The 22,908-nt window shown below is 45.0% G+C and overlaps 1 protein-coding gene across 3 annotated transcripts in view; it reads left to right on the top strand.

Moving 5' to 3' along the window:
* Positions 1–22,908, top strand: part of USP25 (ubiquitin specific peptidase 25) — a 144,121-nt gene that overhangs the window by 34,451 nt on the left and 86,762 nt on the right. For all 3 annotated transcript variants that reach the window (XM_040423224.1, XM_040423223.1, XM_040423226.1), the window contains exons 4-8: positions 4,653–4,776; positions 9,971–10,133; positions 17,483–17,569; positions 20,603–20,740; positions 22,040–22,116. In XM_040423224.1, the coding sequence (XP_040279158.1) occupies positions 4,653–4,776; positions 9,971–10,133; positions 17,483–17,569; positions 20,603–20,740; positions 22,040–22,116 (589 nt within the window). The remainder of the gene's footprint in view (positions 1–4,652; positions 4,777–9,970; positions 10,134–17,482; positions 17,570–20,602; positions 20,741–22,039; positions 22,117–22,908) is intronic.

The raw sequence follows: 22,908 nt of genomic DNA, 5'->3' as shown, positions 1-22,908 counted from the left end.
AGTGTCTCCCTCCCCCTGTGCTGCCGCTGCCACCAATGAGAGGAGAGAAGATAAGAGGAGGGGAGGGGCTGTGGCCACCGCGCCACCAATGAAGATAAGTCTTTCATTAATTCATATACAGGAGGCGGGAGCTGCAGAATCACATAGCCGGCTCCCGACCTCTATGAGCGGTAGCTGCGATCCGCGGCACCTAAGGGGTTAACTACCGCGGACCGCAGCTACCGCTCATAGAGGTCGGGAGCCGGCTATGTGATTCTGCAGCCAGCTCCCGCCTCCTGTATATGAATGATTGAGAGACTTATCTTCATTGGTGGCGCAGTGCGCCCCCCCCCCCCCAAGCCCCCCAGTATTAATCATTGGTGGCGCAGTGCGCCCCCCACCCCCATCCCAATAGTAAAAACATTGGTGGCGCAGTGCTCCCCCCCCCCCCCCCACCCAGTATTAATCATTGGTGGCAGTGGCCACAGGATCCCCTCTCCCCTCCTCCTCCGATCGGAGCCCCAGCTGTGTAATCCTGGGGCTCCGATAGGTTACCATGGCAGCCAGGACGCTATTGAAGCTCTGGCTGCCATGTTCAGCTCCATGCTGCTGTGTACACAAAGCACAGAGCAGCAGGGACAGTGTGATGTCCTATTCACCCTGATGGAGATCTATCAGGGACAAGGGTTCTAGTCCCTAAGGGGGCTAAAAGTTAGTAAAAAAAAACAACTCAAAAATATTAAGTATAAATGAAAAAGATTTACAAAAAAATATAATATATAATACACGTTAACAATAAACATATTAATTTTCAGCAGATTTGTGTAGGAATTTTTATTTTTTTTCTCAAAAATGAAAATTCCCAGAATATCGGTATAAATTATCGGCCTGAAAGTTCACAAATTATCGGTATCGGCCCTAAAAAATCAATATCGGTCGATCCCTAATATGAACGACACTATTCCACCTAGGGTTGTTGCGGGTATCGAAATTTCGATACCCAATCGATACTTTTGTCCCGGTATCGATACGATACCGGGATTTCCGTTTTTTCGATACTGGGCTGCGCTTCTGCGCAGTCTAGTATCTCTGAACATGAGCGCGCTGCTATCGGCGCGCTCATGTTCTCTCTCAGCAGCACGGGGAGAAGGTAGCAGTCCTCCCTCCCCCTGTGCTGCTGCCGCTGCCACCAATGAGAAGAGAGGGGCGGAGGAGGGGCGGCAATGAGAAGAGAGGGGCGGAGGAGGGGCGGCAATGAGAAGAGAGGGGGTGGAGGAGGGGCGGCAATGAGAAGAGAGGGGCGGAGGAGGGGCGGGCGCACTGCGCCACCAATGATAGGATTACTATCGGAGCGATGGGAGGAGATATCAGCTTCACTAGTGGGCGTTCCTTTTCCCTGCGCTGCGATTGGACAGCGCTACAGCCAGGGAGAAGGAACGCCCACTAGTGAAGCTGATGTCTCCTCCCATCGCTCCGATAGTAATCAGCAGCATGTGGAGCAGGAGAGGAGACAGTAATGGGGCACTGCGGGCGAACGGAGCGGCGCCCAGGACTAAATGGTGAGTGCTGAGACATCGCTGGGCGCCGCTCTGTGTGGCCTAATAGTGAAAGTCTGGACTCATATACAGTAGTCAGTCTTTAACACATACAGGAGGCGGGTGCCGGCAGCAGAATCGCATTGCCGGCACCCTGCCCCTGACAGGGAGCTGCGATCAGCGGCAGTTAACTGCCGCTGATCTGCTAGTACCCGCCTCCTGTATAAAGGGGTAAAATCATTGGTGGTGCAGTGTGCCCCCCCCCCTCAATCCCCCCATCCCATTAAAATCATTGGTGGCACAGTGCGCCGGCCCCTCTCAACCCTCCAGTATTAAAATCATTGGTGGCAGTGGCCACAGGGACCTCTCCACTCCCCCTCATTGGTGGTGCAGTGGCAGCTTCTGATCGGAGCCCCAGCTGTGTAAGCCTGGGGCTCCGATCGGTTACCATGGCAGCCAGGACGCTACAGAAGCCCTGGTTGCCATGGTAACATCCCTGATGCTGTGTGCACAAAGCACAGAGCAGCAGGGACAGTGTGGAGTCCTATTCACCCTGATAGAGATCTATCAGGGTGAATAGGAAAAGGGATGAAAGATCCCAGGTTCTAGCCCCTAAGGGGGGAAATAGTTATTAAATAAAAAGTGAAAAAAAAAAAAAACACTAAAATATGAAGTATAAATCACCCCCCTTTTCCCAATTTCACATATAAAATATATAAATAAACATATTACATCGCCACGTCAGAAAAGTCCAAACTATTAAAATATAAAAAAAAAATCTAGGTGGTGAATGCCGGAACAGAAAAAATAAAATAAAAACTGCGCGATTCGCCATTTTTAAAAATGAGGAATGCACGTGGCTTTTTTTGTTTATTTTTTTCGCGTGGTATCGAATGGTATCGAGTATCGCAATACTTTTTCATGGTATCGAAACCGAATCAAAAATTTGGTATCGCAACAACTCTAATTCCACCAGAGCGTTGGCCACTGATTGTTAGCTTCTCTGGCTTATACAGCGATCTCTAGCATGGGACCCTGCCCTTTGACATGTATATCCCCTAATCAGACATATGGACAGGTCTTGTCTCGCTATGAACACAGCTTTAATTCCAACTGCGGCCGGAGTTGTCATCGGGCTTTCCAAGATGGCTAGATCTGCGTGGCTATTCAGTGATACGCTGCTTCGTCCATTATTACATGCAAACCTGTGCTAGTTTGCAATTTTTGAGGAAAATGTGCGATACAACCCCGGTACAGTAATGTTGGTCAACTCTTGCAAAGTGTGTCTTGTGCCGATCAACTTATCTGCTCCCGGCACCCATGCAACAAACGTTTAATTTTACTGGGTTAAGGCCAGCCAGCCAGCAAAATGTGTCCGTCCATGTCCTACAAGCACTGCTTGAACCCTTCGGAATAGGATGTAGTCTAACCGAGCAGTGGTTCATGGTGGTTCATTCTGGTTCATATAGGGGAGCAGAGGAACCCCTCTCTTTGATGTCCATATGCACTAATACAGTATGTGTATAGGGCTTGTCTTCGTGAGACCACCCCTTAAGTTTCTGGTGTGGACGACAGAATTTTTAATTTCTGACGATTAAAAATTTGGTTCACCGATCCCATCCGTATATAAATTGTGACGTCGGAACACATGGCAGGTGGGCCATGACTCTGACCAGCTGGAACCAAGTAGATTCCATAGACAACCTCCTTACCTGAGAACTTCTCGGAGGGGTTCTTCACTTTGTGCCCTTCTCTGTCTGCGCGGCCTAAACTAAACTGGGCATTCCTGATGTCTTCTACTGGTAGAATATAGTGGCGCAGAGGTGTTTGGAATGTTCTTCCATATATTACATCAAGCCTATACCGGTGTAATGGTGTACGTCATGTACTAAGCTGATGAGACTGGAATGTGCAGACTTGCAAATGATAAACTACCCCTTAAAGTCTTTAAATAGAAACGCCAGCAGACACGTGAAATCATACCCAAACGCCTGCCTTATTTAGCCCTCATTACAACATTGCTTCTATTTTCCCTCATTTAACCCTTCATTTGCATCTTTAAAATACAATGCCATTTCGGTCCGCCATCTTGAACGTAGAAATCGCAGTTTGCAGCCAAGAGCTCTGGTAACTCCGTGTCCCATGCATACAAAACATAGGAACCAGATGACCTTGGTCATTTCTCTATGGAGAGACACAGATGCAGTTAAGGGCTCATGCACACGACCGTGTGTATTTTGCGGTCTGCAAAACACGGATCCGCAAAAAATACGGATGACCTCTGAGTGAATTCCGTATTTTGCGGAACAGAACGGCCAGCCCCTAATAGAACAGTCCTATCCTTGTCCGTAATGCGGACAAGAATAAGACATGTTCTATATTTTTGTGGAACGGACAAATGGTCAGTAAAATGCAGAACGCACACAGCCGGTATCCGTGTATTGCGGATGCGCAATTTGCGGACACTTAACGGTCGTGTGAATGGACACTTATTGTGAGCCAAAACTAGGTGCGGGTCATAAACGCAGAACATGTTTCCATTATACTTTTTCTCTGAGTAGGCTTCACTATGGGTTTTGGCTGACCATAACTGAAGTGTAAACTCGGCCTATAAGGCACTGGAGGGTCTGCGGACTGTGCCTGGTACAGCAGCATGCATCTCGCGGGCAGTGTGCAAACTACAACCCATTGAAGACCTGGCAGAAATGACTGGCTAGCAATAGCCTTCCATTATCCTCACAAAGAAGCCTGGCGGAGATTATGACAACAGCATATGTAGGCCCAAGAAGATTCTTTTACAAAAGCCGAGGCTTGTTCTACCTGTTCAGTTGTTTTATAGCATTTTAGTTTGTGTGTTTAGAATATAAAGAGCCTAAGAAACAAAGAAGAGCAGAGAGATGTCTGCAGTAAGTAGTTATTATGGGGCAGTTCAGGATTAAAGGGGTTGTCCATATAATGTTGGGAAATGGCTGAAAATAATAGCAACAGTATTTGCCTACTAGGTCCAGCACTGGTTGTCCACCACAGGCTTGGTTTATCTGGCTGCAGTGAAGATATCACATTGTCAACCAAATACGGCCTAGTGGTTGACTGCAGTGGTCACATGGTATCACAATGATGTCCTGTATCCGTTTCTAGATGTGATTGACCTAACTGGGGATGACAAGGATGACCTGCAGAGAGCCATCGCCCTGAGCCTGGAGGAGTCCAGCAGGACGTTCAGAGAGACAGGAATTACGGATGAGGAACAAGCCATCAGCAGGTCGGTCAACCTCGGCATTAGTGCTCATCTTGTGTTACAGGTCAGCCGAGTATTGAAGGCCTATTTTAACTTCCAAGATGGCGGACACTATTGTGTGTTGAAATTGGGTGATTTTGAAGACTTTTTAATCAAGTGTCCAACTGTTATTTATGATTTCAAGGCCATCCAAATACTACTTCAGTGTATAGCCGGCAGTCATCACTGCTGTGTGAGGAGAAGTGTAGTCCTCGACAAATACATGTAGACAATTGCATCAGCGACATCTGGAGGTTAAAATAAGGTACTGCATCACTTGCATAATAAAACTGGTTTCACTTGTTCCGCTTGGGTTCACACGTTGCGGTTTTTGTGCTTTTGAAATGCAGGGAAAATGCAATTAAAAAACAAAATGCGTTTTATGGCAATTTTCTAGTGTTTTGCAATGCGGTTATCGGGCGTGCACGTTTTTTACAGTTGAAAAATGATTTAAAGTGTTAAAATGCATTTTTAGCGACATTTAGGCCACATTCACAAGACTGTATTTTCGGTCCGCATCCGATCTGTATTTTTTATGGATTGGATGCGGACCCATTGTTTTCAATGGTTCTGCAAAGATTGCGGACAGCACTTTTGTGTGCTGTCTGCATCCGTATGTCCTATAATTCCCCCCCCCCCCCCCAAAAAAAAAAAAAAGATAGAACATGTCCTATTCTTGTCCGTTTTGCGGGCATTTACAAGGGATGCCCCCCCCCAAATAAAATAATGGATACAATATGGACGTGACACAGATGTCATACTTAATACTCGCACTACTCTTGATGAGAAAATGTCCACAAAAGGTATGTTTGTACTGCTCCCCCCAACCCCTGTCTAGTGCTGTCAGCAGTTTAGCATAGTCAAAACTGCTGACATTCCCTTTAAAATAGAAAAAAAATACCCAAAACGGTGGAAAAAACACGTGAGAATGGCAGAAAAACACAGTTTTAATTTAAAAGCCATGATAATATGGGTAAATGATACGTTATCATGGGGGCGAGATGGAGTTAAAGGGGTTGTCTCACTTCAGTAAGTGGCATTTATCATGTAGAGAAAGTCAATACAAGCCACTTACTAATGTATTGTTATTATCCATTTGGCTTCCTTTTCTGGCTGGATTCATTTTTCCATCTCATACACTGCTCGTTTCCATGGTTACAGACCAACCTGCATTCCATCAGTGGTGGCCATGCTTGCACACTTTAGGAAAAAATGCCAGCCTCTCTGGTGGCCGGGAGCATGGGAGCGCACATAGTGCTTTATCCAATAGTGTGCAAGCACGGCCACCACTGATGGATTGCAGCGAGGTCTGTAACCATGGAAACGAGCAGTGTGTAATGTGATGGAAAAAGGAATCCAGCCAGCAAAGGAGGCAATATAGACAATCACAATACATTAGTAAGTGCCTTTTATTAACTTTCTCTACATGATAAATGCCACTTACTGAAGTGACACAACCCCCAGGGGTTGAACAGGATTAGAAAAACATGGCTACTTTCTTCCAAAAACAGCCCTGCACCTGTCCACTGGTTGTTGGCAGTATTGCAGCTGTACCTCAGTGACTCCAATTGAGCGGAGCTGCAATACCAGACACAACCTGTGGACTGCAGCCATGTTTTTCTCTAATCCTGGATAATCCATTTAACAGCATTCAGAGATGTGTTTTATAGCAGCCACATAGACCATAAGACCCAAAAATGTTCATTGGCGTCTACAGGGGAATGTAAGCAAGCTTTGTGACCTGTGCAGGGGTCACTGGGCAGGGAGGGGGAGGAAACGAGCTGTGACGTCCGCTATTGTGAAAGGTGGAACTTGTGTTATCTATATATAGGCGATATCTATTATTGTAATCCTGCCTGTGATTTTCAAATGACTGCTGAAAAGTGATCTCTACAGAACAGAAAGTATCAGGGTATTAGATACTTACCAAATGTAAAATTTGCGGACCGCACGTGGCTGCAACCATAATAGAAAATGCCTATTCTTGTCCGTGATTGCGGACAAGAATAGTACATGTTCTATCTTTTCAGCGGAGCCGCGGAACGGAACTCCGGATGCGGACAGCACACAATGTGCTGATTGCATCTTTTGCGGCACCATTGAAATGAATGGATCCGCGCCCGTTCGGCAAAATTGTGGAAAGATGTGGACCTATTCATACGGCCGTCTGAATGAGCCCTTAAACAGTAGGAAATCTGATAGTTCTTTTTTAAAAGGGAAGTTTCAGTTTTTTATTTTTTTATGTACTTGTTTATAGAATAGGAAATCTTACAGTTTTCTAATATCCATGTGTTCAGCATTCTTCTCATATACGACTTCTATATAGATTCAGGTGACCCCTGTTTACAGTGTAGAATGGTATAGCCCATGGCTAGTCCTGTGTGATACATACATAGGACTAAATGTGCCGGTTGGTCATGTGACCCCCAGCAATTGGTAAACAGGGTTACATGACCTGGATGTACAGGGTCAGCACACAGGACACATCCGTGGAATCATGTGCAGTTACGTGTAGAATATGGCTTCCTGATGGGCGATCTTGAACATGGCTGGCTGTTGCTTGGTGATTTTGTTGTGTTAATAATAAAGTTAATTGCAGGATCAGCTTGCACATTCTTCTGTCTCGTCTGTTTTGCGTTTTATTTTAACAATTAACTTTATTAACAAAATCACCAAGCAACAGCCAGCCATGTTGATCGCCTAGCATCAGGAAGCCATATTCTACACCTAAGTGCACATAGTAAAACAGACGCGGACAGATATGAGGCGGAGAGATTTCTCTAGGTAGTAATTGTTATGTCACCTCGGCTGACACCATGTTTAGTCCTATTTAGTTTCCTCATTACCTGGGCCATACGACACCGGCTGACCTGTAACTAGGGTTGCCACACGCCCGGTATTTTAGTGGCCTTGTCTGTCTTTTTTTTTTTTTTTTTTTCTACCAGCAATGTCAAGTGTTGGTATTTACCTAACAGGACTGCTGCTAATGAGCGCTTCCATTGCGGATCGCTCATTAGTGCAGCCCTAACCTCCCCACACGTTTGTGTTTGATAAAAAAAAAAAAAACTCGCCTCCTCCATTTTTTCGTGCAGCTCACTGGAAGCTCAGGACAGGACCTGCGAGGAGTCATCACGCTGGAGCACAGGTCCTGCCCTGAGCTTCCAGTCAGCAGTGAGTGTTCACTGTAGCGAAAATGGATGAGGTGAGTGGTGTGTGTCCCCTCCCAGAAACAAAGAAGGGGGCACTAATAGGGGGCCTTATTCTAACTGGGGGCACTAATGGGGGGGGCATTATTCTAACTGGGGGCACTAATGGGGGGGGCATTATTCTAACTGGGGGCACTAATGGGGGGGGCATTATTGTAACTGGGGGCACTAATGGGGGGGGCATTATTGTAACTGGGGGCACTAATGGGGGGGGCATTATTGTAACGGGGGCACTATTGGGGGGGGCATTATACTAACTGGGGGCACTGTTGGTCCCATTATTTTACTGTTACTGGGACGGTACTGATGTGGACAGTATTCTGGGGGGGCGCTAATGGGGGCATTATTAATTCTGGGCGCCTCTAATGGGAGCATTATTAATTATGGGCGCCGCTAATGGGAGCATTATTAATTCTGGGCGCCTCTAATGGGAGCATTATTAATTATGGGCGCCGCTAATGGGAGCATTATTAATTCTGGGCGCCTCTAATGGGAGCATTATTAATTCTGGGCGCCTCTAATGGGGGCATTATTAATTCTGGGCTCCTCTAATGGGGGCATTATTAATTCTGGGCGCCACTAATGGGGGCATCAATATTGTTGGGAGCCACAGTACGATAGTGACTTAACACCCCGTGTTTAGCCACGCCCCACAACCACACCCCTTTTTGGCTGTGGCTTAACTCGGCCGGTATTTTTTGTTGGGAAAGGTGGCAAGCCTACCTGTTACATGTGCACTTGGCAGCTGAAGAGATCTGTGTTGGTCCCATGTTCCTATGTGTCTGCATTGCTGAGAATAATGATGTTTTAATATATGGAAATGAGCCTCTAGGAGCAACGGGGGCGTTGCAGTTATACCTAGAGGCTCCGCTCTCTCTGCGACTGGCGCACTCTCTGAACTTTGAGCTACGGGGCCAGGCAGTGAGAACATCACACCTGGTTCTGTCAATCAAAGTGCAGAGGTCTTGGCAAATGCAGAGAGAGCAGAGCCCCTAGGTGTAACGGCAACACCCCCGTTGCCCCTAGAGGCTCATTCCCATATATTAAAACATCATATTTCTCAGCAATGCGGACACATATGAACATGGGACCAACACAGATGTCTTAAGCTGCCAAGTGCACATGTAAGGCTACTTTCACACTAGCGTTCGGGGCTCCGCTTGTGAGCTCCGTTTGAAGAGTCTCACAAGCGGCCCCGAACGCATCCGTTCAGCCCTAATGTATTCTGAGTGGACGCAGATCCGCTCAGAATGCATCAGTCTGGCAGCGTTCAGCCTCCGCTCTGCTCAGCAGGCGGACACCTGAATGCTGCAAGCAGCGTTCGGGTGTCCGCCTGGCCGTGCTGAGGCAAGCGGATCCGTCCAGACTTACAATGTAAGTCAATGGGGACGGATCCGTTTGAAGATGACACCATATGGCTCAATTTTCAAACGGATCCATCCTCCATTGACTTTCAATGTAAAGTCTGGACTGATCCGTCTGAAGCTACTTTCGCACTTAGAATTTTTTCTACAATATAATGCAGATGGAGCCGTTCTGAACGGATCCCAAGTCTGCATTATATGAGCGGATCCGTCTGGGCAGACCCCAGACGGATCCGCTCTGAACGGTAGTGTGAAAGTAGCCTAACAGGTCAGCCAGTGTTATAGGTACAAACCTGCTGACTGATGCCTTTTAATAAAGAAACATGCGCAAAAATGTACATTTGCATCAGAAATTATAATTTTTTTTTTTTTTTCTCTAAACAAAAAAAATAAATGGACAGTCCCTTTAAGTAACATGGGTAAATGGCACAAACGGTGACACAAACTTATGAACAAAATGGATATAATTATCAGACTGGTGAAAATGTATAAAATTTATTAAGATAACATTACCCCAACCACCTCCCTTGATGCACATTGGTCAAAAACACAGAAAACACTGGAGCGCCAGTTGTGACCTAACGGCCTGTGTCTTCCTGCTATGTTTAGGGTTTTGGAGGCCAGTATAGCGGAGAACAAGGCCAGTTTGAAACGGACGCACACAGAGGTTTGGAGCGATTCTCCTAATCCCTATGACAGGAAGCGTCAGGACAACTGTCCCGTGGGATTGAAGAATGTGGGGAACACCTGCTGGTTCAGTGCAGTCATCCAGGTGAGGATTTATTATATTGTAATTGAAAGTGTGTCAAGCGGAGTAATGAGATCCTGATAATCCGGCATAATGGTGATTTATGATTCATGAGTTAAAAACGAGCTATTTTTTCGCAGATGAGAAATGGACATAAATGAGTGAATAAGGTTCAAGTTAAAGGGCATCTGTCAGCAGTTTTGTACCTATGACACTGTCTGACCTGTTACATGTGCACTTGACAGCTGAAGACATCCGTGTTGGTCCCATGTTCCTATGTGCCCGCATTGCTGAGAAAGATGATGTTTTAATATATGCAAACGGGGGTGTTGCTATTACTCCTAGAGGCTCTGCTCTCTCTGCAACTGCCGAGCCCTCTACACTTTTTGATTGTGTAAATGTGATCATGCCTGGCCTTGTCAATTAGAGTGGAGAGGTCACGGCGGTTAAAGAGAGAGCAGAGCCTCTACGTGTAATGGTAACACCCCCGGTGCTCCTAGAGGCTTAAAAACGCTGCTTGCAGTCTGACGAAACTGAGCCAAACAGATCCGTCCTGGCACACAAGTAAGTCAATGGGGACGGATCCGTTTTCACTGACACAATAGAAAGCGGATCCGTCCCCCATTGACTTTCAATGGTGTTCAAGACTGATCCGTCTTGGCTATGTTAAAGATAATACAAATGGATCCGTTCTGAACGGATGCAGATGGTTGTATTATCTGAACGGATCAGTCTGTGCAGATACATGACGGATCCGCACCAAACGCGAGTGTGAAAGTAGCCTTGCGTGTATTTTAGAGGTTTGTTGGGTGAACAGAATGTATGTGAGCTCAGCAGGCAGTGGAATATGCCGCTGCAGACACCTCTGGTGGCGGCTTATCTTTCCAGAGAACAAAGGTTCGCGCATGTTGCAGGCCAGCGTGTCTGATCCTCCTTGATGGTTGCTGGTTTGTCGACATTCATGCATTTGGCTGCCTTCAGTCTAGTCCGTACTGTCTACCTGCCGATCACCAAAAATAGGCCTTTAGCTTAAATAGATTGCCATTGTCACTGCGATTAAAAGACAGTCACATTGAACCACTTACACGTGGAGAAGAGGTTGGCATTCATTGGATTGTGGCGTCCTTGTAAATCTTTCCCTGCCCTCAATGTGGGGAATGTACGGAATTTTACTTGGTGTTCTCCTAGAAGTAGGTGACTCATTACAGACATAAAAAGAGGCCTTGTAGATTTCAGTGCGTGATCTCCTGGTGCCCTGGCCAAGTTTGTAACTCAATGCCCTGACTCATGGGAGAATCAGAGCCTGCTCATCTTATGTTTACCAACTCTACGGTGTGTACGTGGGCGGTGGTCCTACAAGGCATTCAGAAAGTCTTCAGACACTTTCACTTTTTTCACATTTGATTTTGTGGCCTTGTGCTAAAATGGGAAGAAGAAAAAAAAAGTTTCCCCCCCATCAATACCTCATAATAATGAGAAGGTGATAACAGAATCTTTGAAATGTTTGCTAATTTATTGAAAAGTGAAAACTAAAATCTTGCATTGACATAAGTATTCTGACCCTTTACTCAGGACTTGGGGTACTTTCACACTTGCGTTGTTTAATTCCGGCAGGCAGTTCCGTTGCCTGATCAGGCAAACTGTATGCAAACGCATGTAATTTTTTCTGACCAGGCATTTTTTAGACTTGGGGTACTTTCACACTAGCGTTTTTCTATTCCGGGGCGGAGTTCCGTCAAAAGGGCTCAATGCCGGGAAAGAACTGATCAGTTATATCCCCATGCATTCTGAATGGAGAGTAATCTGTTCAGGATGTCTTCAGTTCAGTCATTTTGACTGTTCAAGCAAAAGATAAAACCGCAGCATGCTATGGTTTTATCTCCGACCAAAAAAAAGACTTGCCTGAATGCCGGCATTTTTTTCCATAGGAATGTATTAGTGCCGGATCCGTCCATGCGCAGACCGAAAAAAAGGTGAAGAAACTAAATGCCGGATCCGTTTTGCCGGATGACACCAGAAAGACTGTTCCGGCATTTCAATGCATTTGTCATACGGATCAGGATTCTGATCAGTCTTACAAATGCCATCAGTTGGCATACGTTTTGCCGGATCACTCTGCCGCAAGTGTGAAAGTACCCTTATCAGGATCCTGATCAGTCAGAAAAATGCATTGCAATACCGGATCCGTTTTTCCGGTGTCATCCGGCAAAACGGATCCGGTATTAATTTTTTTTCACATTTTTAAAGGTCTGCGCATGCGCAGAGCGGAATACCAAGTCCGTCAATGCGGCACTAATACATTCCTATGGAAAAAAAATTCAGGCAAGTGTTCAGTTTTTTTGTCCGGAGATAAAACCGCAGCATGCTGCGGTATTATCTTCGCCCTGAAATTCAAAAAGACTGAACTGAAGACATCCTGATGCATCCTGAACGGATTACTCTCCGTTCAGAATGCATGGGTGTCGTCGCAATTCATGCGCTTCTCCTTCTTCTTTGTGTGGTGCCAAATCAATTAGAAGAATAAGTATGTGTACACCATACTGCTTTATAATGAGACCAGACAAACTAGGTGGTTTCATGAAAGCATCTTCTCATCTTCCCTGAGCCATGGTAGAAGAGCCTTTATTCACAGTACATTCACTTAAATAGCAGACATGACATCACAAAAGGGGTGTTCCTTAAGAAGAGACTATTGGCTCCTTAACCTGATAGGAGTGGTTTCAGTAATCCCCCTCTTCCCCCTCCCTTATTGACCTTCTCATACATATGGTTTGCGGCCATCTAGTGGACAGAATGTTCTAATTATATATGTATAAAATAATAAATCCTTCTCTCACATGGGGATAAAACTGATCAGTTCTTTTCCTATATTGAGCCCCTAGGATGGAACTCAATGCCGGAAAAGAATAACGTGTGAAAGTACCCTTAGTTGAAACCCCTTTGGTAGAGATTTCAGCCTCCAGTCTTCTTGGGTATGATGCAACAAGGTTTGCACACCTGGATTTGTGGACCTTTTGTCGTTCTTTTCTGCAGATCCTCTCAAGCTCTATCAGGTTGGATGGGGACTGTTGGTGGACAACCATTTTCAGGTCTCTCCAGAGATGTTTGATTGGGTTCAAGGCTTTGGCTGGGCCACATTTGGACATTCACTCAGTTGTCCCAAAGCCACACTTGTGTTGTCTTGGCTGTGTGCTTAGGGTCATTGTCTTGTTGGAGGAGGAACCTTCAGCACAGTCTGAGGTCCAGAGCTCTGGGTCAGGTTTTCATTAAGAATATCTCTGTACTTTGCTCCATTCAGCTTTCCCTCAACTCTGACCAGTCTTCCTGTCCCAGTCTCTGAAAAAAACTCGCAGCATGATGTTGATCCACCATGCTTCACTGTAGGGATGGAATTGGGCAGGTTATAAGAAGTGCTTGGTTTTCTCCAGACATGATACTTGAATTGAGGCCAGAAAGTTAAATCTTGGTTTGACCAGATAATCTTGTTTCTCATATAGTCCTTTAGATGCTTTTTTGCAAACTCCAGGCGGCTTTGGCTATTTTCACACTAGCGGCAGCCTTCTCCGGCAGGCTGTTCCAGCAGGTGAACAGCCTGCCGGAGAAGGCTGCCGCTAGTGTGAAAGTAGCCTTTCTTGTGTCTTTTACCGAGGAGAGGCTTCTTTCCGACCACTCTGCCATAAAGCCCAGATTGGTGGAGTACTGCAGTGATGGAAGTTTCTCCCATCTGTACACACGATCTTTGAAGCTCAGCCAGAGTGACCATTGGGTTCCTGGTCACCTATCTTATCAATGCCTTTTTTTGTTTGGTGGGGTGTCCAGCTCTAGGAAGAGCCCCGGATTGTACGGTGGTTGTAACCATGAAAATGAGCAGTGTATAAGGTTATGAAAAAATGAATTCACCCAGCAAAGGAGGCAATATGGACAATACATTAGTAAGTGCCTGGTATTAAACGGTCTACATGATAAATGCCATTTAACTGAAGTGAGACAACCCCTTTAAGGAGGGCTGCAGAAATCGCATTTTTCTGCATTAGGGTTCTAAAAAGTGTCTACCGATGATGGCTCTTGCTAAAACGGATCCGTCAACAGCCACTCTTTGTCCGTACCTGTGACAGTTGTGCCGCCCTCTGCAGTACATTTCTTGCCATTGCTGCCCCTGCTAACAGAAGATATACCGCCACGCGCTGTTAATTTGCCAGTCAGCTGCTCGCGTCTATTCCGTTCTGTTGATCCAAAAATGTTATTTTGGTTTGTTTACAATAAATTTTTCGGACTCCGTGAAATTAAATTAACCACGAGTTCTGTAACAGATGGCGAGTCCTCACCGCTGCTGTCATCTGCTGAGACGGGCGTGTTTACTTCAGTCCCTGACTCACAGGCCGGTGCCGCGTGGTCTGAAGGAAGCCATTGTTGGGCTGCTTATTTTGTACGAGACTGTTTGTTTGTTTGCACTGTATGAATGGAGCGTCCTGAAGGTGGTGAATTACGTGAATGAAATAATGCAGCAAGGGAAAAACACGTTGCCGTCTGTGAACCCGGCCTACATGTTGGGATCAAGTTGCAGATCAGACGTGTGTACCTATAAATCTAGAGCATGAGCAGTGACAAAGATCTCTGCTTGCAGTCATCTAGTTGTTTACTTTCAGGAGATCTGTCCTGTGATGAGCACATTGCTGCGCGGCTCTTTAGAAGACACAGCCCTAATATAACTTTCTGTCACAAGCAGTGCACCCATGTGATAGCTTGAGGTTGTGCCCACAGAGGGCAGAATTTCTGCTGTTAATAGTGTTACATGTGTATTCATCAAACATTTAGCTGTGGATTTGTCCCAGATTTTTACCATATGCCTTGTAAAGGTTGAAATCCGTAGGGGGACGTGCTGCAGATTTAAAGTGTACTTAAGTTTTGAAAAGAAAGTTTGCATAATTGCTGTGCTTCTTTGTACTGTCCTAACTGGGAAGGAACAGTTATGTTTGGGCCATCCCTAATGGCTTTTTCAGCCATATTATTCTTTGTTTCAGAAGCACAGCTAGATGCATTTCACTCAGAAGCAGGGAGTGTCTCCCCTCTGGCAGCACTGTACTGCTGTGACATCCTTTCTCTTACATCCCACTATGTTTTCATTTCTGGTGCTCAGAACAGATAAGGAGGGAGAGATCACACTTGGGCCTCGTTCACATCTTTGTTAGGAGATCCAGCAGGCTCTTCCAGCACAGAGCAGTCTGCTGGATCTCGCAGGATCCTGTGTTGCCAGAACCGCGGGATCCCCATTGACTGCAATGAGGTTCCGGCAGTGATCTGACCGCTTTCCGGCATGAATGCCAGGTTTCAGACAGATAGAAACCGTTGCATGCAACGTTTTTTTGTCTGACCAACCCAACAGCATTTGTGCCGAATCAGGCAGTCGGCTCTCCAAAATGGAAATGTGAACGCAGCCCTACAGAGACACAGGAGGCTCCTGTGTTGTTCTAAAGCAGTTGTTTCATCGTAGGCAGGCAGTGTAAACATGATCATGCCTTAACCTGTCAAAGTGTAGGGGTGCGGCAGTAGCAGAAAGCAGACCCTCTAGGTGTAACGGTAACGCCCCCTTTGCTCCTAGAGGCTCAATTCCATATGTTAAAACATTATTTTTCTGAGCAATGTGGGCACATATGAACATGGGACCAACACAGATGCCTTCAGCTGCCAAGCGCACATGTAACAGGTCGGCCAGTGTCATAGGTACAAAACTGTTGCTGGATGCCCTTTAAGAAGGTGGTCCCTGAGGGCCCTTGCTGTCTGCCGTTTCATTTCATGGAGATGGTCACTCTTTGTAGCAGCTGTCTAATGTGACTAGTAAAATGTTTCTCTGGACAAGGTTCGACCCCCTCATTGTTTACCACATGCAGTGCCATATATTTGGTAGTGGCTGTTACTGGTATTGCAGCTCAGGACCTTTAGCCAACTGATTGGTGTGAGAGCCAGGAGTCCGAGATCAGATATTGATGGCCAATCCTGAGGAAAGGATTGCGATGTTGTTGTCCCAGAAAACTTTTTATTTTTTTAAAGAAATGTCGGGCAACATTGAATCACAATTATTTTCACTACCCATCTGACGCCAGTTGGTGGATCATTGGCCCCTCTTTCTTTCAGAAAGTTGATTAGGTAACCCTGAAGTGTCACAAATGTCAGCCATTGACGTAGGCCAAGTTCATCTTTCCTGAAACCTGTGCACAGCGACCGGCTCATTCTTTTTATATCCTGGTTGGCTGTGAATACGCTTTATATATTCTTTCATTTGAGGCATCTGCTCTGACTGGCGAGGCACATGTCCACCAGACAGATACTGCCAATGTGTTTTCTCCAGTGAGGAGAGATGTCTCTGACCCGATTAGCAGGTGGGACCGACATCTTATTTTATTTTGACAAGTGTGAAAAGCAGCCGATGACAGATGGGCCCTTAGTGGCGCTAAATAAAAAAAGAAAGGGCTAAGTCAATGTGTGAACGAAACCTCGTTGTGTCATGATGTGGACAGTGTAGATTCTCCTGACCGGCTCGCCTGTAAATATTCACAGAAATTAATTGTTCAGGTGGATGTATACTGTGTTTTTGGTAATATGGCTTCACACACATAAAAAAAAAAGGGGGGGTCCCCAAAAATACCTTGTCAATGCTCCATGAAGTTCTCATGTTAGCCATCTTTAAAAAGTTGGCAAATATGCTTTAAGTTAGCATGTGGTAAACTGATCATTGGCTGCAACCTCCAGCGATGGCGTTCAATGCAGTGCCTCCCCAGGGCAAATGAGGAATTGCATTGACCCCATTGAAATAATTTGGCTGTCTGAGATGCTCAGGTGATGATGGGTCCTCCAAAGAGATTAGAAAGTTGGCTGATCCTGCCAAAGGTGCATGTTTGACCCACTGTGTGTGTGTGTGTGTTTGGGAGCTTAAAGGGGTTGTCTCACTACAGCAAGTGGCATTTATCATGTAGAGAAAGTTAATACAAGGCACTTACTAATGTATTGTGATTGTCCATATTGACTCCTTTGCTGGCTGGATTCATTTTTCCATCCCATTTATACACTGCTCGTATTTATGGTTACGACCACCCTGCAATCCAGCAGCAGTGGTCGTGCTTGCACCCTGTAGGAAAAAGCTCCAGGAAAAATGAAATCAAGCCAGCAAATGAGGCAATATGGAGAATCACAATACATTAGTAAGTGCCTTGTATTAACGTTCTCTTCGTGATAAATGCCATTTGCTGAAGTGAGACAAATCCTTTAGGAAGGTAGGGGGCAGCCATTTACAGGGTGCAAACAGCATGATGTATAAAGGAACCCGTCACTGTCACATTTATATGAAATTAAACATACTTGCATCTTTCCTTTTTCAGTCTCTCTTCAACCTTCTAGAATTTCGCAGGCTAGTTTTAAACTACAGCCCCCCTGCAAGCGCTCAGGATGTTCCACGAAACCAAAAGGTGGGTGTGCTGTTCGTTATATGCGTGGGCATACGTCCTGTATGACTCAGTGTCGTCATGAACACTTAAACATCCCCTGCACAAAATAGTCTAAAAAAATATCATGTTTGATGGCACATAAACCCTCACATATTAAAGGGAACCTCTCTGGAGTTTCATGTGGCCCCGAACCACAGGCAACGTGCACTCCTGACTGGCTCCCTGGTTATTAGTGGCCATGTTTTACTTTGAAATGCTTAAAAACAATACTGAGCGACATCGCGCCCTTCCTTGATGCATGGTTAATGCATTTGTGTAGCTTCGCCAACAAGCACCACATTCTGTAATATGAAGGAAGAGGAACCTAGCAAATACTAGAGACTTTTACAAATGGCTTGATGCACCATTCATCGCTATTGTGCTCCTGGAGTGGAGACCATCATACTGTCCTGGCTGTCAGATAGACTTTTCCTTTAAATGTCAGACGCTATTGGCAAACTACCAAGACAGGAGAAGCCGATGAGCCGTTCTCTGTAAGGTGCATTGTGCGGTATTGCATTTCACTCGGTTTCGTATGTGGGTCCTCGATGCGTCTTCGTCCAAAGCCTCTTTTATATTAGAGGCAGCAGCTGCTTTAATAAGTACTTTTATTTGTCCATGTGGAAACGGAACATTAAAAAAGTGATTGACCTTCATGTAAATGAGATGGCGTTCCTGCCTGCAGACCTACAAGACCAATCCTGCCATGACAATTACTTTCTTTGTAGCATTTACATTTTAAAGGCTATGTACACCTTCAGGGGAATTTTTATCATTGCATTTTACTCATTTTTTTTGCTAAAAATCACTTTTTTAATTGGTCTTCATTAAAAATGTTCAGCCTTTTCTAAGATACAAGGGTTAAAAATGAGTCTGTTTGCGAGCTGTCAGTCTATTTTCTTTGAATCCCATTATCTGAGGACTCATGTGTAGCTCTCATCTCTGACCTCATAAACACTTCTTTAAAGGCGGTTATCCAAGACTAAAATATGCTCCCCCATTTGCTGGGCCCCCCACACTGAATCTACTTACCTGGCTCCCTGGTCACCACACCGCGGTGGCAGGGATGAGCCTCCCTAGCATCATGGGTGACGCTATCCTGAGGATAGGTCATCAATATAAAAAAACGGACAACCGTTTCAAGACACATTCTTATCAGTTTAGTAAGATTTGAGCTTTGAGTGTTTATAAGGTTCGGAGATGAGATCTAAACAGGAGCTTTCAGATGATGGATTCAAAGAAAATAGACTGTGACAGCTTGCAAACAGACTGATTTTAACACCTCTATCTCACTAATGGCTGAACATTTGTAATGAGGAAGAACTGAAAAAATGATTTTGGGCCCAAAATGAGTACAATTCAATCATTAAAAAAATTGCCCTAAAGGTGTCCATAGCCTTTAAGTGAAACTGGTCGATGAAAGTCCTAGAAGTGAGCAGGCATCACTCGATTAAGACCTCCTTTTCTTCCAGTAAGGCCGGCCATGCACTGAAAGGGGTATTTCCATCTGGGTCATTTATGGCATATTGATAGGATATGCTGTAAATGTCTGATAGGTGCAGGTCCCACCTCTAGGTTCCGGTCCAATCCCTGTAGCGGAGCCATGAAGTGAATGGAGAGCAAGATGCTCATGAGCTGCCATCCTCCACTCAACTCTATGTTGGCGCAGCTATTTTCGGCTGTCCCAAGGTGGTGAATGAAGGGGTGGTGTCACTTGCGTGGGATGCTCTGCATTTACTGCTATGAGACTTCTGAAAATGGTGCTTACTCAGCTATTTTCGGAAGTCCCATGGCAGTGAATAGAGACTACGAGCACATGAGCGTTGTTCTCCATTCATGTTGGGGCCCTGTTCTTGAGATAGGAGTGGGTCCCAGAGGTGGCACCTGCATCTATATCTTGTCGATATACCATGTATGTCTCAGATGGAACAACCCCCTATATGTCTGTTTAGTTTGGGACAAGCTCCTTTTATCCCCTTCAATTCCAGAAATGGTATTGAGCTGTCCCATTACCACTAACGAGGTCGAAACAACAGATGAGGAGTTTAAAGGGAATGTGTCATCAGAAAATGAACTATTGTTTAAATTATAAGTTTGTTATGCATAATTATTCTGAATTGTTGCTTTTTTCCCCACAATTTTCCATGTCTCTCTATCTGTATTAAAAAAAAATCCTGCAGGTTTTGCACTGGTCACGAAGACTAGTAATGCGTTGAGACTTCTTTCTCTGTACAGGTCACTTTTTTAGCAGTCATCTCATTATTATCATAGGCAGAATTACAATGACAGATCATATATATATATATTTAACACAGGATACAGCCTTTCACCTTAAGTGATGCACACAGCATATCTACTCCCCTCCCTGTACAGTGACCTTTGTACAGGTCACCGAGCATGTCTAGAATCTCTCCCGTATAAGTCAACGAGTCCACTCTATTCTGTTGTATCTATGGCCCATGTGGCCACTGACCTATTATTAGGCCTATGACCGTTGCCACAACTGCACCATTTTTGGCAAAATATTAAAATATTTAACATAAAAACCTGATTTAATCAATTGGTAATTTTCTGATAAGACATTCCCTTTTAAATGAAGCAATGGTCAGGCATGTGCCCTGTTGCCCCATTCAAAATCTTTGGCACTGATGGAGATGGCCAAGCATAGTGCTCAGCCCCATAGACTTGAATGGAGAGGCAGGGCATTCATACCACTCCTACCCATCGTCTTGTAGCTCGGAGGAATGGGGTTCCCTCTTCTGGTGATCAGTCGGGGTCCCATGGGTTGGACTCCCACAGATCTAGCAATATGTCACCTATCCAGTGGATCCCACTGTGTTTGTTTCTGACTAGGTCAGCTACATAACTAAATCGGCTCTGCTACATCTGTATAGCGGAGATGGAATCTGCTGCAGTGGTCTGCTTAGTATGTGAACAATGAATGCCTTTGTAGGCTCTTAAATAGGTCTTAAAACCTCAAGGAGTGATTTCCATTTTTTTTTTTTTGCGCCTTAGGAACACAGGAATCTGCCTTTCATGCGTGAGCTGCGGTATCTCTTCTCCCTGCTGGTCAGTTCTAAAAGGAAATATGTGGATCCTTCCAGGGCGGTGGAGATTCTGAAGGATGCCTTCAAATCCAGTGAATCCCAACAGGTGAGCACAGACGCCTTCAGGTATGAAATGTTGTTATTAGGGGTCATCTGCATGGACCCTGCAACTTCAAGGTGATGCCATGCTATGGGCAACAACTTCCAGTTTACTGCAGATTGGCCTTCTTTTTAAAGATTTTGGAAAAAAGAAAGTCAGAAATGGCCATTTTGCATCAGTATGTGCAACAATTTTCAGGCAGTTATCGGTTTTAATGACTGTTAAAAACGGATGAATTTTGTAGGCTTTTTTTTTTATTCCCAAACCCTGCAGTGCCCTCAGTACATATAATAACCCCCCATTGTGCCCCACAGTACAGAAAATGGCCCTAATTTTACCCAACAGTATTGTTAATGGCTGCCTATGTGCCCCTTAGTATAAATTGCCCCCTTAAGTGCAGGCAAAAAAAAAAATCTCTCGTGAGTAGTGGTGTTGTGTGCGCGTTTTTTTATTTTTATTTATTTTTTACCCCCCTGAAAGGCCCTTCTTTTCACAGTGTACCAGTTTTTAATGTCCATTACACGGGTACACGCCTGTCTAAACAGCCATTAAAAACAGTCTCATTGATTTCGATAGGACATATCTTGTTTTTTGACGGGCGCTATTCATGAAAAGAAACGGCCATGTGAATAGCCCCATTGACTTCAATTAGTTCTAAAACGGTCGTCTGACACCCATTGTGTGAATGATGTTTAAACTGGTGAAAGAGACCCTGATTAATACGTGGGGCAATCACTTGAATTGATTTTAGATGTTTTGTTAAAAATCACGCGCTGAGCCTTGGAGTCCACTCAATACAGTGCACGAGTCCTGATGCTCATGAGCTTCCGGCTGTCCCTGACCACCTGCCTCTGATGGGCAGCTTTCCATCTGTACATCATGTATATCAGTCACCAGGAGCTTTGGACTCCAGCGCTCTGCTCCGGAGCCGCTCACTGCGGCTTTTACCAAAATCTCTATCTGTCAGTTCACATATTCAGGATCTGTTTCACCGGTTCATTGTGCCCTCAGATGTGAAGCTTAGAACTGGTCACCGACTCCCTTTAAATAATAATGACCTAGCCTCCGCATAAGCCATCAGTATCTGTGTAGGACCAACTCTCTGCACCCCCTCCGATCAGCTGCTTCCTCTGCCTTGGTCCGGGAAGTCATGTCCATCGATCGCGTTGCTTTTCTGTAGCGCGGTCGTTTTAAGCAAAAGGTGGATGTTTTCTTTTGCTGCAGGGGGTCCTAGGTTTGTGGATCCAGGTGTGCAGCCCGCAGTATTTTCAGCATCATTAATCTAATTCTCCATCTTTCCTGCAGCAAGATGTCAGTGAATTCACACACAAACTGTTGGATTGGCTGGAGGACGCTTTCCAGATAAAAGCAGAGGAAGAACGGTGAGTTTGAGGTTTTGTCATCTGGCAGTAGGTTAAATGTGTATGTATATATATATATATATATATATATATATATATATATATATATATATATATATATATATATATATATTTTTTTTTTTTGTATGACATTAGCCTGATGTTATTAAATAAATAACATTTTAAGGTGGCCTATATATATTGCAAATTGTGACTCTAAATATGGGCGCCATAGCCTCCGGGTGTTTTACGCAGCCTTATATTTCTCTTATGGATTCTCTAGTAAATACAATTTCTTAGGCAAATATAACACATGTGAACATGCCCTTATGAACGTGGGCTCCTCATACACTGGAAGCCTTGCTGACCTGAGTGGATACTTCTGTTTTTAGCTTTGACAGCGGCACCATGTGCAGAGCCAGGTTATAAGCCGAAAGATATCCCAGAAGACAACCTTCTAGCTTTAGGGTCCATTCGCACGTCCGCATCCGTTCCAAAATTTTGAGGAACAGGTGCGGACCCATTCATTTTCAATGGGGCCAGAATGTGCTGTCCACACTTCCGTTCCGCAAAAAAAATAGAAAATGTCCTATTCTTTTCAGCAATTGCGGACAAGAAAAGGTATTTTCTATGAGGGTGCCAGCGATGTGCGGTCTGCAAAATGCGGAACGCACATTGCCGGTGTCTGTGTTTTGCGGATCCGCAAAACACTAACGGACGTGTGAATGGACCGTTAAGCTGTATCTAAATGCTCACCTAAATTTTTTTTCAGTGTTACAAATAGCCTAAAAATAATTTTTCTAATATAGTTTA

The sequence above is a fragment of the Bufo bufo genome, chromosome 3 (assembly GCF_905171765.1).
Source record: "Bufo bufo chromosome 3, aBufBuf1.1, whole genome shotgun sequence".
In the NCBI taxonomy this organism is placed as follows: domain Eukaryota; kingdom Metazoa; phylum Chordata; class Amphibia; order Anura; family Bufonidae; genus Bufo; species Bufo bufo.
This window is presented reverse-complemented; position numbering and strand designations above follow the sequence as displayed.